Genomic DNA, 17,147 nt, shown 5'->3' with positions numbered 1-17,147 from the left:
TAACTCTCAGGAGAAGAGAGAGAGGAAAGGCAAGCTACTTAAGAGGCAGTTTTTCAGAGAGAGAGGAGCAGTTTCACCAGGACAGTGATAGAGAGATGGGTTGCAGAGAGAGAGAGAAAGAACTCAGGTAAAGATGAAATGAGCCAGAAAATGAAAAGGAGCCAGAAGACTAGGGCAGATTGCTGGGTTAGGCCAAGCAGAGCAATTCCGGGTTAAGAAAGAAGCCAGATTAAATAAATCAGCTTGTAGAAGAGTTTGAGCCAGAGCAGCTGAGTTGACCCAGCCAGCCCAGAGCTCAGAAAGAACAAGTAAGGGTGAGCTCATTAAGCAGTAAGTCTCAGGCTGAAAATATCTAAGCCTAGGTTAGATTGTACGGAGGCTAGAAGCTTCCAGGACTAGGCCTAGGTTAGCAGAAGGAGGCAATAAGCCTCCCCAGACAACAACTCAGCCAGGAGAATAAAAGTTCCTTTTACAGGCGTGAGCAGTGGCTGCTCTTGCAGAAGGACCTAGGTTCAATTCCCAGCACCCACAAGGCAGCTCACAACCATGCATAACCCGGGTCTGAGGGGATCCAAAACCTTCTTCTGGTTTCGTGGGCATTGCATACCTGCAGTCTATAGAAACACATGCACTCATACATGTGAAATAAGATAGTTTTCAAGTAAGTAAAACACTTTTAATTATATAAATTTCCTTGTGCATGGCAACATGTAACATAAGGATATTGTCAGAAATACATATTTGCACTGTGTGTGTTCCCTCTCATACACCCCTCTCTCCACATAAGTGCCTTTGAACAATTACTGGTCCCTTAATGCCCACGGGAGATTCACGCTGTACATACCAATATGGATTTTGTACGCCTATAAAATTCAGGAACTGCAAATGTACTCGGTTCTTTCTCCTTCCTTCCTTGTCTGCTCTTTTTTTAAAAATTTATTTATTTATTATGTATACAGCATTCTGCCTGCAGGCCAGAAGAGATGGTTGTGAGCCACCATGTGGTTGCTGGGAATTGAACTCATGACCTTTGGAAGAGCAGTCAGTGCTCTTAACCTCTGAGCCATCTCTCCAGCCCCTCCTTGTCTGTTCTTAACATTGAAGTTTTAAGTTTCTCATTTTTCCTTCAACAGTCTGAAACGGAAATTTGAATACGTTTGAAATTATTCATCAAAGATTTAAGACATGGAAACTTTACCAAAGCCTTAAAGCCCATGCGTACTTTTCCCTTGGGGTGAGGAAAGTTGTAGGCAGTTTGGGGCACGCTGCACCCCAGAGCCCAGACTGCCACTGTCTGGGCACTAGAAAAGAGGCGCACTGTTGCCTGTGGAAGCTCAAATGCACAGAAAGGAGAGGAGCTCAGCCTGCTCCTCCAAGAGAAAGGCACGATTTACACACGAGTGCATACACTCTGCTGAAGTCGTTACCTCAACACTGACCTCAACCTAAATCACCCTAACACCTACCTCAGTGTGGTGCTTTCTACACTGATAAGCTCCTGGGCATTTGTAGGTGGGTCCTCTGTGTGTTTCCGTGGGCCATAGGCATCATGGGTGACATGACGTCATTCTTGGCCTTTGCGTTGATAGACCTCATAGCCTGCAGTTTCTGTAAGAGTTCAAGGTCATACTTCCTGGGGTTCCCGCCCTGGAGGTAGATGAGCAGACCATGGCAGTGGTAACTCCTGGAAGGAATCTCCCCCACAGGAGAAGTGCAGCCTCAGTAGAGGTTTGATCTTTTTATAAGCCCTCTCCCACCACCTCTGGGCCCTGCTTCTTCCAAAATCAAATGATGCCATGATGACCTGGCTGGGGCAAAGGGGTCTTGCTGACCTCCTACCCAGAGCCCATGGGTAGGCACCAACTTGCCTGGGGACATTAAATGCCTTTGGCTCACCCCAGTTCTGAATAAAAGCAGGAGATACAACTAACACCAGAAATACGAATGCCCAGCTGGCTGCCAAATGTGTCTGGGTGCCCAAGGAATCCAGAAGATGGTTACAAGGCAGTGAAGGCTGAGCTGTATGAGTGCTGGAAGTCTTGCTTAATAGCTTAATAGCTCCTGGGCATTAAAATGAGATAAACAAACAAATAAACCCAAGGCTAGTTGGACAAGGTGGGCGTGGCGGGCGTGGTGGGCGAGGCGGGCGTGGTGGGCGTGGTGGGCGAGGTGGGCGTGGTGGTATTTGCCTTAATCCCAGCATTCAGGAGGCAGAGACAGGGTGTCCAGTGTGGGGAGGCACCTATGGAGATGAGAGAAGAATTTGCAGGAGTCAGTTCTCTTCTTCCAACAGGTGGGTCTCAGGGATCAAACTCAGGCTTGGCAACAAGTGCCCTTTCCTGCCAACGCATCTCACCAGCCTGAAACGTTCCTGAAGGGGATATAAACTCTCAGAGGAAAAATCAGAATGCATTTTCTGGAGCACATGGGAAGATGACTCCCTTGCTGCGTCACTTGTGGCATGGGTCCTGTGAACCTCTGCTCATTTTCACACTCATAAAATGTTTGCTGGGGCTGAAGGTGCTGCTTACTGGTAAAGCGCACATCTAGCTTGGCTCGAGGTCCTGGTTTGGGTGCCCAGAAGAGGAAACTAAATAAACTAAAAATTAACACATAAAATATAAGTGTTTGGAGCTGGCAATGTGGGAAAGGCGCTTTCTGAAAAGCCTGGTGACCTCAGTGTTAACCCCAGAGCTGAGGGGACCACAGCCAACTCCTGCACGTTGTCTCTGACCTTCAAAGGTGTGCTTTGAGAGATGTGCACATAAACACCACACACACACACACACACACACACACACACACACACCCCAATAAATATATAACATGTAATACAAATACAACAATAAACTAAAATAAATTGTTTAAACAAAATCATTCTAACCAGGTTCTTTTTAACAATGTAACAAAAAAGTACACTGCTTTCTTAAAGCTTCCTTATTTTATTTTGTTTTGTTTTCCTGACAGGATTTCTCTGTGTAGTCCTGGCTGTCCTGGAACTCACTCTGGAGACCAGGCTGGCCTTGAACTCGTAGAGATTCACCTGCCTCTGCCTCCCGAGTGCTGGGATTAAAGGTATGCACCACTCTCCCACTGTCCCTACAATGCCCATCCCCACCCCCCAACCCCACCACAAGGCTTTTTTTTTTTTTTTAAGCCAAAATTTCCAGGGTAGAGCTCTTCATGTTGGAGAGAGGACCTAGTTTTTAGATGGCAGATTTAGGGAAACCAAACGCCACCAGAAACTGTAGCTGTGCAGCATTATAAAAGTCACAGTATTTTCTTTAAAAACAAACTTATGTATCTCACATACTGCATATAAACTCTCAAGGAATTCCCAGACAGCCACTTTGTTTTTTAAGTAAATCATAGAAAGATGAACTAAAAAAAAAAAAAATTTTTTTTTCCTGTCAGCAGCTTATAGTGTAGTACAATTGTGATTTTTTTGTAAAAGGGTTTTCAAGACAGAGTTTCTCTCTGTGCAGCCCTGGCTGTCCTGGACTCGCTTTGTAGACCAGGCTGGCCTTGAACTCACAGCGATCCACCTGCCTCTATCTCCTGAGTGCTGGGATTAAAGGTGTGGGCCACTGCGCTCAGCTCACATTTGTAATTTTAAATAGCATCCAAGACAACAGCTAATGCTATTTCAAAGATTAAACCACAGCACCACTCACTCACATTCAGGTCCCAGGAAAGGCCTTTTCTTCCACAGTGGAAATTCTTAGAGGACTTTGTCAAGAACAATTTATTTCTTATGTTGAACACTTCAAGTTCAAAGAGTCACAGGGATAGTTTTGAAGAGACAGTGTGAAAATGAACTAGTCGGTCAGGTTAACTCACACCACTGCGCACATGTGGCCTCTTGGCGTGCACACAGTCAGACTGCCAGTTAGGGCTGTTTTCATCAGTAGGAGCAGGGCTCCTACTATGTGTATTATCTTACTGCAACCAGATTGTAGAGAGCAAGCTGGCTAAGTGTTTTCTGTAAAATCATAGGAAAGGCTACTGTCAGGCAGTTCCAGTGCTTTACTCAGGAGTCGCTGGACCCATGAGAAACGCAATGCCCACACAGCTTCAGAAACAAGAGTTTCTGAAGAACACCTTGCCTTCTGAAGGCCATTAGCAATGAGAGGAGAAGGTCACTGTGTTTCTGATGACTGTCTCGCTTCCCCAGGAGTGTGATGACCCCAAGGATGCAGGAACCTAACTATTCCTGGTTTTAATGATGCTTTCTCTCTGCTGTTAAACCAGAGCTCTGGCTTTTTGCTTTCCCCTTGCTGCCGGAGACTGACTGCAGCATCCTGCTCATAACAGGAGAGCCCTTGATTGCTGAGCCATGCCCTAACTCTTCCCACTTTCCCTCAGGCCCTCGTGCTCTGGTGCCACGTTAGCCATCAGTCCCAGGATGCGGGTGGTTCAGGGCTAACATCACAGCTCCCAATTCTAGCATCCCACATAGCCCTCCTGCCCTGCCCCACAGGCTCCCTGTTATCTGACCCTCATGAGTCCTTGGCCACTGTCCTTCCTGGAATGTCATGGTGAATGAAAAGCTGCCGATGGCACCTGGCCCAGGTGACAAGGGGGTGGATCCACTCACGAATCTCCACAGAGCTCAGAACAGGGTATGTTTGCAGTAAACATTACCAGAAGCCTCTAGAGGCTGGTTGATGGGGGGTGGGGAGGGGTGGGAGGGGGATCCAGGCCATGCCCAGTCTCTCTGGGGATCCAGGCCACGCCTAGTCCTATTTTGCACCCCACATAACAGAATAGACAGCTCCAGGCAGGCACAGCTTGAGGAGCACAAAAATGGATGTCTGACCTGAACAGGAACAAGTGGCCCTGGCCCTCAGCCCAGAATTGTCACCAGGAATGTGTCCAGGAATGGTTGTAGCCTGTTTCACTTTCTACAGATTAATTACATTTAAAGGAAGAACAGAAGGAGAAAGCTACTGTTTTTAAAGTGCCATGGTGTACCTTCCAAGAGCTAGAATTATCATCCAAACTGACAATTGCTCCAGACTTTTCTATTTCACTAATTTGATATCTCTGTTAAATTTTTCTTAAAACAGACAGAGTGTCTAATTTCAAGCTCATAGAATGATGAGGGAGACCAATAGGCAGAAACCAGGCTTCTAAAAATAATATTGCTGGCTTTACTGTAAAAATCTCTTAGGGCTGCAGAGATGGCTCAGATGATAATAGCAAGGCCACTCTTCCTAAGGACCACGGTACCCACATGGTGACTCACAATCATCTAAAACTCCGGTTCCAGAGGATCTGATGCCCCCTTTTGGTCTTTGTGGGTACTGCAAACACATGGTACATACACATATATACAGACAAGCCACATACGCATAAAATAATTTTTAGAAATCTCTTCTAGGTGCCCCCGTGAAAATTTTAGCTTATACCTAAATATGTGCACTAGTGTTTTGCCTGAATGTTTGTCTGTACAGGGATGTCAGAGCCCCTGGAACTGAAGATACAGACAGCTGTGAGCTGCCAAATGGGTGCTGGGTATTGAACCAGGTCCTCTGGAAGATTAGCCAGTACTGTTAACTGCTGAGCCATCTCTCCAGCTCCAGGTCAAGCTTTTCAATAAGTCATCTGGCTTTGACCACTCTAGACTACACATTTTTTTTTTTTTTTTAGCTAAAGCTATAGATCCAACATAAGCATGAACACTGACAAGGAAAAAAAAATCACTATTAAATGCTCTATTTTGAAAAATATAGAGTATAGTAAACATGCAATTTTGGAAAATCTGACTGCGAGGTGTCTGAACTCTGTAGTCTGATACTACTCTCCTTACCATATTTCATGTTTATTACAAAAAAAGCAATCTTTATTTTATACATCCTCAATAGTTTTTCTATAGGACATCTAAGTGAGAGTGCACACACATGGACACATGCATGCACATGCACACACACACACCTATATAAAAATATGCAGATACATATGTACACATGTATATGCACAGACACATAGACACACATACATGCATACAGACCTAGACACATCATATACACGTATACACAACACACATGCATGTACACACACACACACACACACACACACACACACACACACACATGTACTATGTCAGTGGCCCATTGGTCCTGGACCATACCTCTCTCCCTGAGCTGAGACTGTCTTTGGGGAGGCCCCTTATGCTTCCACATCCATCTTTGGTCCTTATCTGTGATGGGAGAGCATATCAGTGCACACCTCCTGGTGTTGCTGAAATGATTAGCTGAGATCCATATGAACGGAAGCAATGCTAATAAGCCTTGGGGAGGCAGCAATGAGGACAATACCAATGTAGAGACGATGGGAAGTGGCATCCAAGTAGACATGTCAGTCAGGTGCTCTCGGACTTAGGACAGGACTATGCCAGATTTTTAAAAAAGGGAGGGAGGGGGGATGTGCTTAACCCACTGACCTGTCTGTACTGTGCCTATTAAAGGCTTATCACGTCCAGCTCACCTAATACTGAGGTGGTCTCATGGAGCACGCTCAGCTTGGCAAAGCAGAACTTGCAGGCTTGGAGAGGTCAGTTGAGCAGGAGGCCAGGCAACAGCATTAGGTTAAGTCTTGGGCTCCAGTCCCACCTCTGGAATCCCAGAGGCTGGACATGAGGCTGGACATCTTAGCTGCTCACACTAGGACAGCAGAGGGGAAGCCCTCCTCCCAGAACCTCACAAAAAGAGAGCAGCTTCCACCATGGCCATTTGGAGTGCGCGGACCGTGGTCTCTTGTCACCAGGCATTTTTCAAAGGAACTGTCTGAAACAGTGTCAAGGTCCAAAGGATGAAGAACACCAGACTCCAGAGCTAAGTGGTGACAGGTACACTGGCTGGCTGTAAAACCCTGAAAAGCTTTGCCATGGGTCTGCTCACAGCTACTGGCTATCACTATTTCTGCACTGTAGGCCACAAGGCCATGAGGCTGATGTGAAGATGAACTGCCATGGAAAATGCCAGAGGTGCTCTTCTGACCCAGGCTTGCCAAGGCGTCCCACCCCGCCCCTGCAAGTCACTACCAAGCTAGAATGAAGGCAAAGTGTGCGAGCCTGTCTATACACCCATGCATGTGTGTACACTCATGTACACACCATTGCAGGACTAGAGAGGCTGGTATGGATGGACAAACTGACTGCATGGATGGAGTCACAGTCAGCTCATGAGCGGGACTAGGAAAAGGCCATGTCAATGGCTCTCGTTGCCAAGCCCTTTACACTCTGAGGGACATCATCAGTGACATGGAGCTCATGGCAGCTGGAGCTCAAGTTGAACTTAATGAATTAGCGAAACTGTGCAAACAGTAACCAGTGTGAGGCAGAAACTTACAAGCTTGGCATGGATGTGGCAGAATGACTCCAAAGGGCTCCCATGACACAGAGGCCTTCATGTCGCCAGCAACCTCGTATGGTGCTGGGACCTGGCCCTTACACTAATGCACATGAGAAACACCTGGAGTGCTATCCCTGGGTCATAGGGTCCCGCTCCCCCAGAGGTCAGGCCGTAGTATCACTGGAATGTGATCCCACGAGATGCCGGGGTGGTGGTGGTGATGGGCTACCCTCGAAGAACTACGGTTCAGCAGGCCACAGGGTAGCCCACAATTCTCTCTAGCCAGTGAGTATTCTGTTAGCAAATGGCCATTCCATTTTGATGGCTTGATGCCGGGAAATGTTCAAAGGAAAAAATAAATGGCAAGGAGCGAGGAATCGGAAAAATTACCAGAAATGCACAAAATAAAATCATAAATAAATGATTTAGGTAATTGGGGTGGTTTTACTTGAAGGAGAAAGCAATTATACTCAATTAATTTTTTTCAAAGACTTTTAATTCTGTGTATTTGTGAGGTCTGGTGCGTGGGTGTGAGCATACGAGTGCAGTGTCCACAGAGGCCAGAAGAGGGCACCCAATCCTCATGGAGCTGGAGTTACAGGTGGCTGTGAGACAACTGGCACAGGCTGTGGGAATGAACTCAGGTCCTCTGGAGGAACAGTACATGTCCTTAACCACTGAGCGATTTCTCCATCAACTCCCAACACCTCTCAAGATAAAAAATCTGACTGTAACTCCTGGGATCCGGACGTGTCTCTTTACCTCCAGAGAAAACAGAATTCTAAGGCAATGAGAAAAATATACCCAAGCTTGGTTATATTAAAATACTGCTACACGCTGAAGGAGAGTTCGCAGTACCGCCTTACAAAAATACCTTGACCCAAATGATTCGTGTTTGATTCAGAAAAGTCAACTTTATTGGTTCTTTTCCGAATACTAAACTACATGGAATCCAGGAATAAATGTGCTGTGGTTCAAATGGCCCTAGAAAGAGGATCAGAAGCAACTCTGTCTCAAAAAGGTTCGCCCCAATGACCTCATGACGTCTGTAGAAGACTGGTCACTGTCCCTATGGGAGAAGGTCACATTTTCAGCCACTCAGGTAGGACTCCCCAAACTCAAATATGCTGCTTGATTGAGAAATGCAATTCCAAACCTTATTGAAAACTCTAGTGTGTGTGTGTGTTTGTGTGTGTGTGTGTGTGTGTGTGTGTGTGTGTGTGTGTGTGATGTGGGGAGATGTGTGTGCTTGTATGTGTGTGTTATGTGGGAGTATGTGTGTGTGTTTGTGTGTGTGGTATGTAGGGGTGTGTGTGTATGTATGTGTGTGTATGTTTGTGTGCATGTATTTCTGTGTGTTGTATGTATGTGGGGGATGTGTGTGGGCTTGTGTGTATGTGTGTATGTTATGTGGTGGGACGTGTGTGTGTGTGTGTGTGTGTGTGTGTTATATATGTGGGGTGTGTGTTTAAAATAACCTACTCAAAATGATCTGTCTAAAGAGCCAAATACCAAGATAATCTATGTCCAACTAAATATTTTCATTCCTCCTGTAAAGTTATGTTCAAGTGAAAAATCCATTCATTAGTGCCCAACTCTAGAATCCAATTAAGGGAGAGGGAGGGAGAGGGAGAGGGAGAGAGAGAGAGAGAGAGAGAGAGAGAGAGAGAGAGAGAGAGAGAGAGAGAGAGAGAAGTTCTTGCTATGTAACTCAGGATAGCTTTAGACTCACGACCGTCCTGCCTCAGTGTCCCAGGCCTGCACTTTCATATTGGACTTGAAATCTAGAAAGAAAGAAAGAAAAAAACCTATCCTGGACTACATAGCAAGATGCTGTCTCAAAAACAAAAACAAAAAACAGAACAGAGCCAAAATAACCACGCCCCCCCCCCAAAAAAACAAAAATACCTTAGATCACTTTTTTAAATGTTTCCTACGAGGACACATATAAATTGTGTGCTGGCATTCACCGCAACTACTCGCTTTAACCTACTTCTGTCTGAGAAAATGAAATGTAAAGCTCTCATCTTTTTAAACAGAAAAAAAAAAAAAAACCCATGGTGGGATCAAATGTTTCAGGTTAAGATTAATAGAATTTTTAATGCTGCAAAAGAAATGGTTACAGATAAAAGTCAAATGGAAGTGAGTTAGCTTACAATGTCTTTGATGTCCCAGTCAAGAAAGATTGCTTTATGGTGAATTCAGTTGAAGTGCTGAGCCAGAGAGCAAAGGTTTTCATCTTAATTACCCACAGGTGAATTTGTGTGTGTGTGTGTGTGTGTATTTGTGTGTCTGTGTGTATGTCTGTGTGTGTCTGTATGTCTGTGTGTGTTTGTGTCTGTGTGTGTGTCTACGTCTGTGTGTGTGTCTGTATGTCTGTGTGTGTTTGTATGTATTTCTGTGTCTGTGTGTGTGTCTCTGTGTGTCTGTCTGTGTGTCTGTGTGTGTCTATATGTCTGTGTGTGTCTGTATGTGTGTCTTTATGCTTGTGTGTGTCTATGTCTGTGTGTGTGTCTGGGTGTTTCTGTATGTCTGTGTGTGTTTGTGTCTGTGTGTGTGTCTATGTCTGTGTGTGTGTCTGTGTGTGTCTGTGTGTGTCTGTATGTCTGTGTGTGTTTGTATGTATTTCTGTGTCTGTGTGTGTGTCTATGTGTGTCTGTCTGTGTGTCTGTGTGTGTCTATATGTCTGTGTGTGTCTGTATGTGTGTCTTTATGCTTGTGTGTGTCTCTGTGTGTGTCTATGTCTGTGTGTGTGTCTGTGTGTGTCTGTATGTCTGTGTGTGTGTCTGTGTGTGAGCATGTATGGCACGGGCACAGGCATGCCCGCACATGTGAATACACACAGACACATGCACACACATGTGCGCGTGCACACACCCCACTCGCATCATAATGAGAACTGCCATTGAATGGTGGAGGTGGGGACCTTTGCTGTCAGGAGAGACATCTGCAGGCGGTACCCACTACACATACACTGTGAGCTTTCTAGAAATCAGAACCCTCAGATCATGACAATTAGATCTGAAATAGCGAGACACTGACATGGAACACATACGGACCATGAAGACATAGGTCCACATAGATTCATATTGGGAAACTCTGGGAAAGTTAAAGTTCATGTGCCTTGGGTACACTCTATTTTTTCACTAACTCTCACAAGAATGAACACTGTAAACATGTGTATTTATTGAATTATATTTAAGTATTATATTTACATTTTTGCAAACGTTGAAATTTTGACACTTTTCTTCATGAGGCTCCAAAGTGACAACACTTACAGGCCCTTGACAACAGAGTCAGTGTGGGTTAGCGACACACTCAGCCTTGGCCGGGGGATTCATATGCCTCTTAAATATGAAACATTCCAGACACCCTGGTGAAAGAGACCGTAATCTTCCCTCACTGTTTTCTAGAAAGCAGCTCTGTCTGCTATCTTGACCCACATTACATAAAACTATTATAAAACCCTTAGTTGAGTGAGTCTAAAAAGTTCAATGGAGATCTAATGGTCCTAACTGGACACCAGTGAGCACCAGAGCTTTCAGACAGCACAAGAAAGCGACGTGTTTCAGTGTCACGGTGCAGGGTCAGCAAGGTGGGAGTGCACTCCCTGGGGAAGTGTGTGTTTCCAGCATGAAAGGGCGCCCTGTCCACCTGCACACTGAGGCCGTGACATAAAGGCAGCCGGTATTTTAGTATTGGATGAGTATTTTTTTTTTAACTTTAAGAAATCTCTGTTCTACTTTTTTGGGTATGAAATACATCTGATCCCTGTCTTCTTTCTTAAGCATCACATTTCTACCCTGCTTCGAACCCTGGGGAAATCTCTGGCTGTTTCTGCTCCCCAACTTGGCTCTTTGATTTAGGTATCTACATAAGAAGGCCCTGGTCCCCATCTCAGCTACACCGAGGGAGAAGGGCCGCTCTACCATCTGCAAACTTGAATGGACCTGGGACATGTAGCTCAGTGACAGAGCACTGGCCTAGCAGGGACAAAGCTTTGTGTTTAAACCTCAGCAAAGGAAAAGAAAAAGAAACAAACAGAACTGACTGAAATAAAGAAAGTAAAAAAATAAAATGAAACAGAATTCAAATAGCCACCACTTGAGTAGCTAATCCGGACTAATTAAGGTGTCTGGTAAAATAAACTGTCCAAGAGATACAACTATTTCTGCTCAAAATACCGAATTTCTTGATAAGTAACAATTGTAATTGTATGCGATAAAAGATTCCCTGCTGTACTAAAGTGCCTAGGATGAGCATTTTTCATGATGCGAACCTATTTAAACACACATGCACACACATGCACACGCACATACACATGCATACACATGCACACATACACATGCGTGCATGCACATGGGCACACACATGCACACACACAAACACATGCACTCACACACACTAGCACACATACTTACACATACATTCACACACACAAACACACAGATTTATATCCTTGGTACACGTTTTCCTATGTTGATACAGGTACCCAATTCTTAGTAATTATCCTTATCAAAAACAAAGAAACCAGCTAAATGTGGTGGAGCACACCTTTAATCCCAGCACTTGGGAGGCAGAGGCAGGTGGATGGCTGTGAGTTCAAGGCCAGCCTGGTCTACAAATCGAGTCCAGGACAGCCAAGGCTACACAGAGAAACCCTGTCTCGAAAAACCAAAACCAAAACCAAACCAAACCAAACCAAACCAAACCAAACCAAACCAACAACAAACAGAGAAACCCTGTAGAAAATAACTTAAATGTTCAAAACTCTTCACAGTTTAGACAGTAAGAACCAAGAAAAAAAATTATCAGGAAAAATCAGGTGGTTTTTTTCGTTGTTGTTGTTATTGTTGTTTGTTTTTCTGTGTAAAAAACAAAAAACAAAACACATGCGTCAAAAGCAACTGCCGGGCCAGCAAGATGGCTTGGCGGGTAAAAGGGACTTGCCGCCAAGCCTATAAACCTGAGTTCAATACCTAGATTGTTCTTGACATCCATACTTGCACCATAGTCCACATGTGTGCGTGCACACACAGAAACACACACACTCATACCTGAGCAAGGTAATGTTAAAAAAAAAAAAAGTAAGCAACCACTGAATAAATACCATTTCACACCGCACCAGGTACACAAACATTTACCCACACTGGTTTTCAGTCCACACGTAGTTTTAAACGGGAAGGTTTGTCTTTATTATAGAACCCAGGTTCTGTGTCAGTGGCATGTTGTTTGGAGTGAGGGGTCAAAGGCAACATCACGTAGGGGTGGGGAAGGGGCTCAGTCTAGGCCGCGGGAACCCTGCCTTCAGCTCCAGCCCTGCCCAGTGGCTCTGTGCCCTCAGCCCGCTTCTTGCCTCTCTCTGCAGCTATGGTTTTCTCAGCACAAATGTTGTGTTTTCACAGCCACATTAAAAAAAAGAAAGAAGGCAAAAAAAAAAAAAAAAAAAAAAAAAAAAAAGCTAGTCAGACATCAAGTATGGGGCTGAGAACACATGTGGTCCTGGCAAAATGCACTGTTCTCCTGTACTTCCTACCAGAGATGTGAGAAAGAGAACTTCCATTTCCACAAAAGATCATCTGCTCCTTTAAAAACTCATTATGAATACTCCCCCCCCCCCCACCCGTGTCTAAACTCACATGCTGCGCCTGGAGAGATGGCTCGGCAGTTAAGAGCACTGACTGAGCTTGCGGAAGACCCAGGTTCAATTCCCAGCATCCTGGTGGTTGTAACTCCAGCTCCGAGCCAACTGGCTACCTCTGGCCTCCCAGGGCACCAGCACTCAGGTGCACACACCCACATGCACATACGTGTACATAAATGTAAGAAAAAGAAATAAATATGGAAAAATGAATCAACCTACTCCTTCTACCAAGCCCATCAGATTGTCAAGAGAAATGTTTTAAAGCTGTCAGCTGGGTTGGGGAGGTGATCATACAATCCTTTCCCGTGTTTCACCCCCTCTTGCGCCGCCATAAATAGCCTCAGAGGGGAGATTCCGGCTCAAGTAGAAGACTTATTCTCGCTTGGGCTACTTGAGAAGCAACTTTGGAGGAATGGCTTTGGCAGAGACTGATCCTAAAATGGGCACACTGCTTGGGACAAATCTTTGAGGGGGACCTATTACAAATGACCCACCACACCCCGCTCCCCCTTCCAAGGACCCTGAAATAATGGGCGTGATGTACCTACTATCCAGGAGTGCTCCCACTTCCTGTAGACAGCACTGAGCCCACTGCAAACAAAGGGATAGCATCTATGTCTGCAGCTGCTATCCACAGAAGGGACACTCAGGCACAGTGACCTTGCAGAGTGTTTGAAGTGGCTTCTCCCAGTAAGTTCCCAGCTAAGTCTTTGCTCTCAGGAAGCAGGCAACGGACAGAGTCCTTGTTACATTTGGGGGTATCTTTTGGTGTTAAGGAGAGTAAACTTTTCACCAGCTGACACATGGTCATTCCTTCTGTGACCACCGATGGCAGATACTAGTCAGACACATTTCGCAATACCAACAATATGAACCAGGGGGGAAAATGTGATTTATAATACTTAACTCTATCCATCTTAAGCAAGAGCAACAATATATTTATAGACAGAAATGTGAAAGGTGATGTTTGTATATTTCTTAATAGTGCCACACTCATTTATTCTTCAGAATATATTAAAATAAATATAATCTACTTTCAATAGATACTATTAATATTTTCTCTTTCGCTTTCTGAAAACCTCTAGGCTAGACTCTTGAAAATCACAATGGCAGATCTAACCAGTGCTATCTCATATGGAATGGAAAACATTTTTTTTTCATGACTCACATTGGAAAGGATATATTAAAATCCGTTTGAAAAATGCCTCTTTTAATTCTGGGTTCAGCTGGGGCTGGAGAGATGGCTCAGAGGTTAAGAGCACCGACTGCTCTTCCAAAGGTCATGAGTTCAATTCCCAGCAACCACATGGTGGCTCACAACCATCTATAACAAAATCTGTATACATAATAAATAAATAAATCTTTAAAAAAAATTCTGGGTTCAGCGTGGCAACATTACAATCAGTGGTCTAACTCCCACAGGTGACCGTGCGTGCGCACTGCAGTGGAGAAACCACAGAGCAGTCGTACAGCAGTGACTGCAGAGAGTGAGTGCAGCTTGTGGCTTTTTGCTGTCAGCCGTTCATCACTGAGCTCCTGGAAATAAAAGCAAGTCCTTCCAAACCTAAGTATGCACACCATTTTTGGTCATAGGAAAAAGCTCACAACCTGCTAAGTATGTAAGAGTGGAAGATCTACCTTGATTTAAAAAAGAAAAAAAAAAGTTCAGAAAAAGTAGTTCCTTCTCCACTTTCCTTTAAAACTCTGATTTATTTTCAAGTCTAGGTTTAAAATCCGAGGACTTGTGCATAATTTCGTAGCCACATGGGGTCCCACTATACCCTCCAAACAAACAAACAAACAAAGCCTCCTAAATAAAATATGTTTTAAAAACTGACTCCCAAACCAAACAACATAATGCTGAACTGAGAAGTCGGTTTTTGTTTTTGTTTTTTAAACACTGGTAACATGATTTTCACTGTCATCACCCATCTAAAACGTGTCATTGCTTCTCCTCGTGAGTTCCAGTGCAGAGAACTTAAGGAGAGGAAAACACTGGCTGTCCCCCAGCGACGTGGGGGCACTTGATAGAGACGGCATCCTACAGGTCTCGGCTGCTTGCTACACGTCGCTGGGAGACCGTGCTCTCTGGGACAGAGTGGAAGGGATACACCCACAGCCAACGAGGCAGAGGGCTTTCTGGATCTCTTGGTTTCTGAAAGCATATATGACAGGGTTGATGATGGAATTGTAGGTGGCGGGCAGGAGGGTGGCGTAGGTATAGATGGAGGGATAGGTGTAATCGGCGATCAAGGAATAGAGGGTGAAAGGCATCCAGCAGGCAGCAAAGGTCCCCAGGATGAGGGCCAGGGTTGAGACCCCTTTCCGGGTAGTCACATAGTGGGACGTGGCCAGGAAGTGGTGCTGCAGCGCTATCTGATGGGCGTGCCTCATCACGATCTTACAGATCTGGATGTAGAGCTGGAGCATCAGGGCAAACATGAAGAGGAAGGAGATGGAGAGGATGGCGGCGTTGTTCTTAGTGAGAGGCCTGACCACGCTGCAGGTGGACTCATCTCTCAGGCAGTTCCAGCCCATGACAGGCAGCAGCCCCAGGCAGATGGAGGTTCCCCAGAGCATAACCAGCATCACATAGGTAAAGGTGACGGTCCTCTCCGAGTGGTACGTCAGGGCGTAATACAGCGAGAGGTAGCGGTCCACGGTGATGGCCAGCAAACTGCAGACAGAGGCAGAGAAAGAGGCGACAATGAGTCCGATGGTGACCAGCTTGGTGGCCTCCGACTGAAGCAGGTATGCAAAAACAAAATTGATGATGAGTCCCAGGCCAGCCAGCAGGTCTGCAAGAGCCAGGCTGCCTATCAGCAGGAACATGGGTGCTCGCAGGCTGGGGCTGTGGAAGATGACAAGGACCACAACAGCATTTTCACAGCAGATGAGGGTTCCTGAGCTGCACAAGACAATGTCCCAGGGGTTGACAACGAGCTCGGGTTCTGGCTCCGCCACAGGGCCCTGGGAGGGGACAGCAGCTGAGATGTTCTCCGGAGCACCAGCATCCACACAATCCCGAGGCAGCCCGCTTAAATTGACTTTCGGGTCTTCGTTCATTTTAACCCCTGTCCTCTTCAACGGAAAGACAGGCTTTTTTAATGTTGGGTACAGTAGGGTCCCAATCCAAGATCATGCAAAAACACAGAGACAGACAGCCAGCCCTAGGCTCAGAAACTAGTGTCAAAATGCCACGAGCTTCAGGGATTAGAAACAAAAGCGAAAGTCTGCATGGATTAAACCCCACAACCGAAATGCTGTTTGGCACTGAGGGAAACACGGGACAGGACTCCCGAGGCGGTACACGCGCACTCGCCAAAGCGCTGGGAATCGACATTGGCTAATTGCATCTCTCATGCCGAAAACCAACAACTGTTTGACATCTGGGCAGCTGAGAGCACCGCCCAGCAGCCACAAGTCTACAGGATGGTGGAATATTTTGAGGGCCTCCAACTCCCACCCTCCCCAAACATCCCCCCCCCCAAGCGCGTGCAAAGCCTCAAACACACCTCTGGACTCAAACAAAGAGGGGGGGGCGTTTCCATACGCTCCCTGCACGGATCAGAGATCAAGGGCTACAAAAAAATGTAGGTGTGTACCACCGAGGTGCCCAGACAGACAGACAGATATGCATGCATTTGGCGCCGCTCCCCTAGCAGCGGGGACGCGCAGCCTGCGGGGCAGGGGGGTCATTGGGGGTCACCTTGGCACGCCCAGGCCGAGGGGGGCTCCTCCGGTGCTGCGGAATAGCGCGGGCCACCCGCGTGGCACGTCCACGGTGGAGCCCGCGGCAGGTGAGCTGCGGCGCTCGCGCCCGGCTCTCCGCCCTGCGCGCTCCCTGCTCGGCGCGCGTCCGCGGAAACCCCACGAGGCTGCGCGCGGCACCGCAGGTCGCAGCTGCGTGCGGGGCGGGAGCCCGCCACCGTGGACGCCTGCCTGCAGCGGTCAAGCCCAGACCGCTCTGCACCTCGACCTGCAAGAGAGCCTGGCGACCTACTTTGTTCCTGCGGCTTTCCCGAGGAGCCCTAGCCACCAGGGTTCGGGTTCTTCATGCCTAAACTGCAGGGTTCTGAGCCAAAAGAATTGTAAACGGCGGGGTGTTCGGAATGTGCAGGCGGATGCGGGGTGAGCAGGTTCGGGCG

At 46.4% G+C, this 17,147-nt stretch overlaps 2 protein-coding genes across 3 annotated transcripts in view; both read right to left on the bottom strand.

The window, feature by feature from the left end:
• The window catches only part of Cdk8 (cyclin dependent kinase 8), a 571,315-nt gene that overhangs the window by 174,582 nt on the left and 379,586 nt on the right, over window positions 1–17,147 (bottom strand). The window lies entirely within an intron of this gene.
• On the bottom strand, window positions 14,941–16,820 carry Gpr12 (G protein-coupled receptor 12). Of its 2 annotated transcripts, none has more exons than XM_051162898.1 (2): window positions 16,709–16,820; window positions 14,941–16,080 (listed from the first exon to the last, which is right to left on the bottom strand). In XM_051162898.1, the coding sequence occupies exon 2, from the start codon at window positions 16,063–16,065 to the stop codon at window positions 15,061–15,063; it is 1,005 nt and encodes a 334-aa protein (XP_051018855.1). In that variant the 5' UTR covers window positions 16,066–16,080; window positions 16,709–16,820; the 3' UTR covers window positions 14,941–15,060. The 2 variants fall into 2 exon arrangements, with proteins under 2 accessions (XP_051018855.1, XP_051018856.1); XM_051162899.1 differs by having other exon boundaries at window positions 14,941–15,676; window positions 16,709–16,793.

Source organism: Acomys russatus, chromosome 19 (assembly GCF_903995435.1).
Source record: "Acomys russatus chromosome 19, mAcoRus1.1, whole genome shotgun sequence".
Classification (NCBI taxonomy): Eukaryota; Metazoa; Chordata; class Mammalia; order Rodentia; family Muridae; genus Acomys; species Acomys russatus.
This window is presented reverse-complemented; position numbering and strand designations above follow the sequence as displayed.

Coding starts and splice junctions, on each gene's coding strand:
- Gpr12 (XM_051162898.1), bottom strand. CDS start 16,065: ATGAACGAAGACCCGAAAGTCAATTTAAGCGGGCTGCCTCGGGATTGT.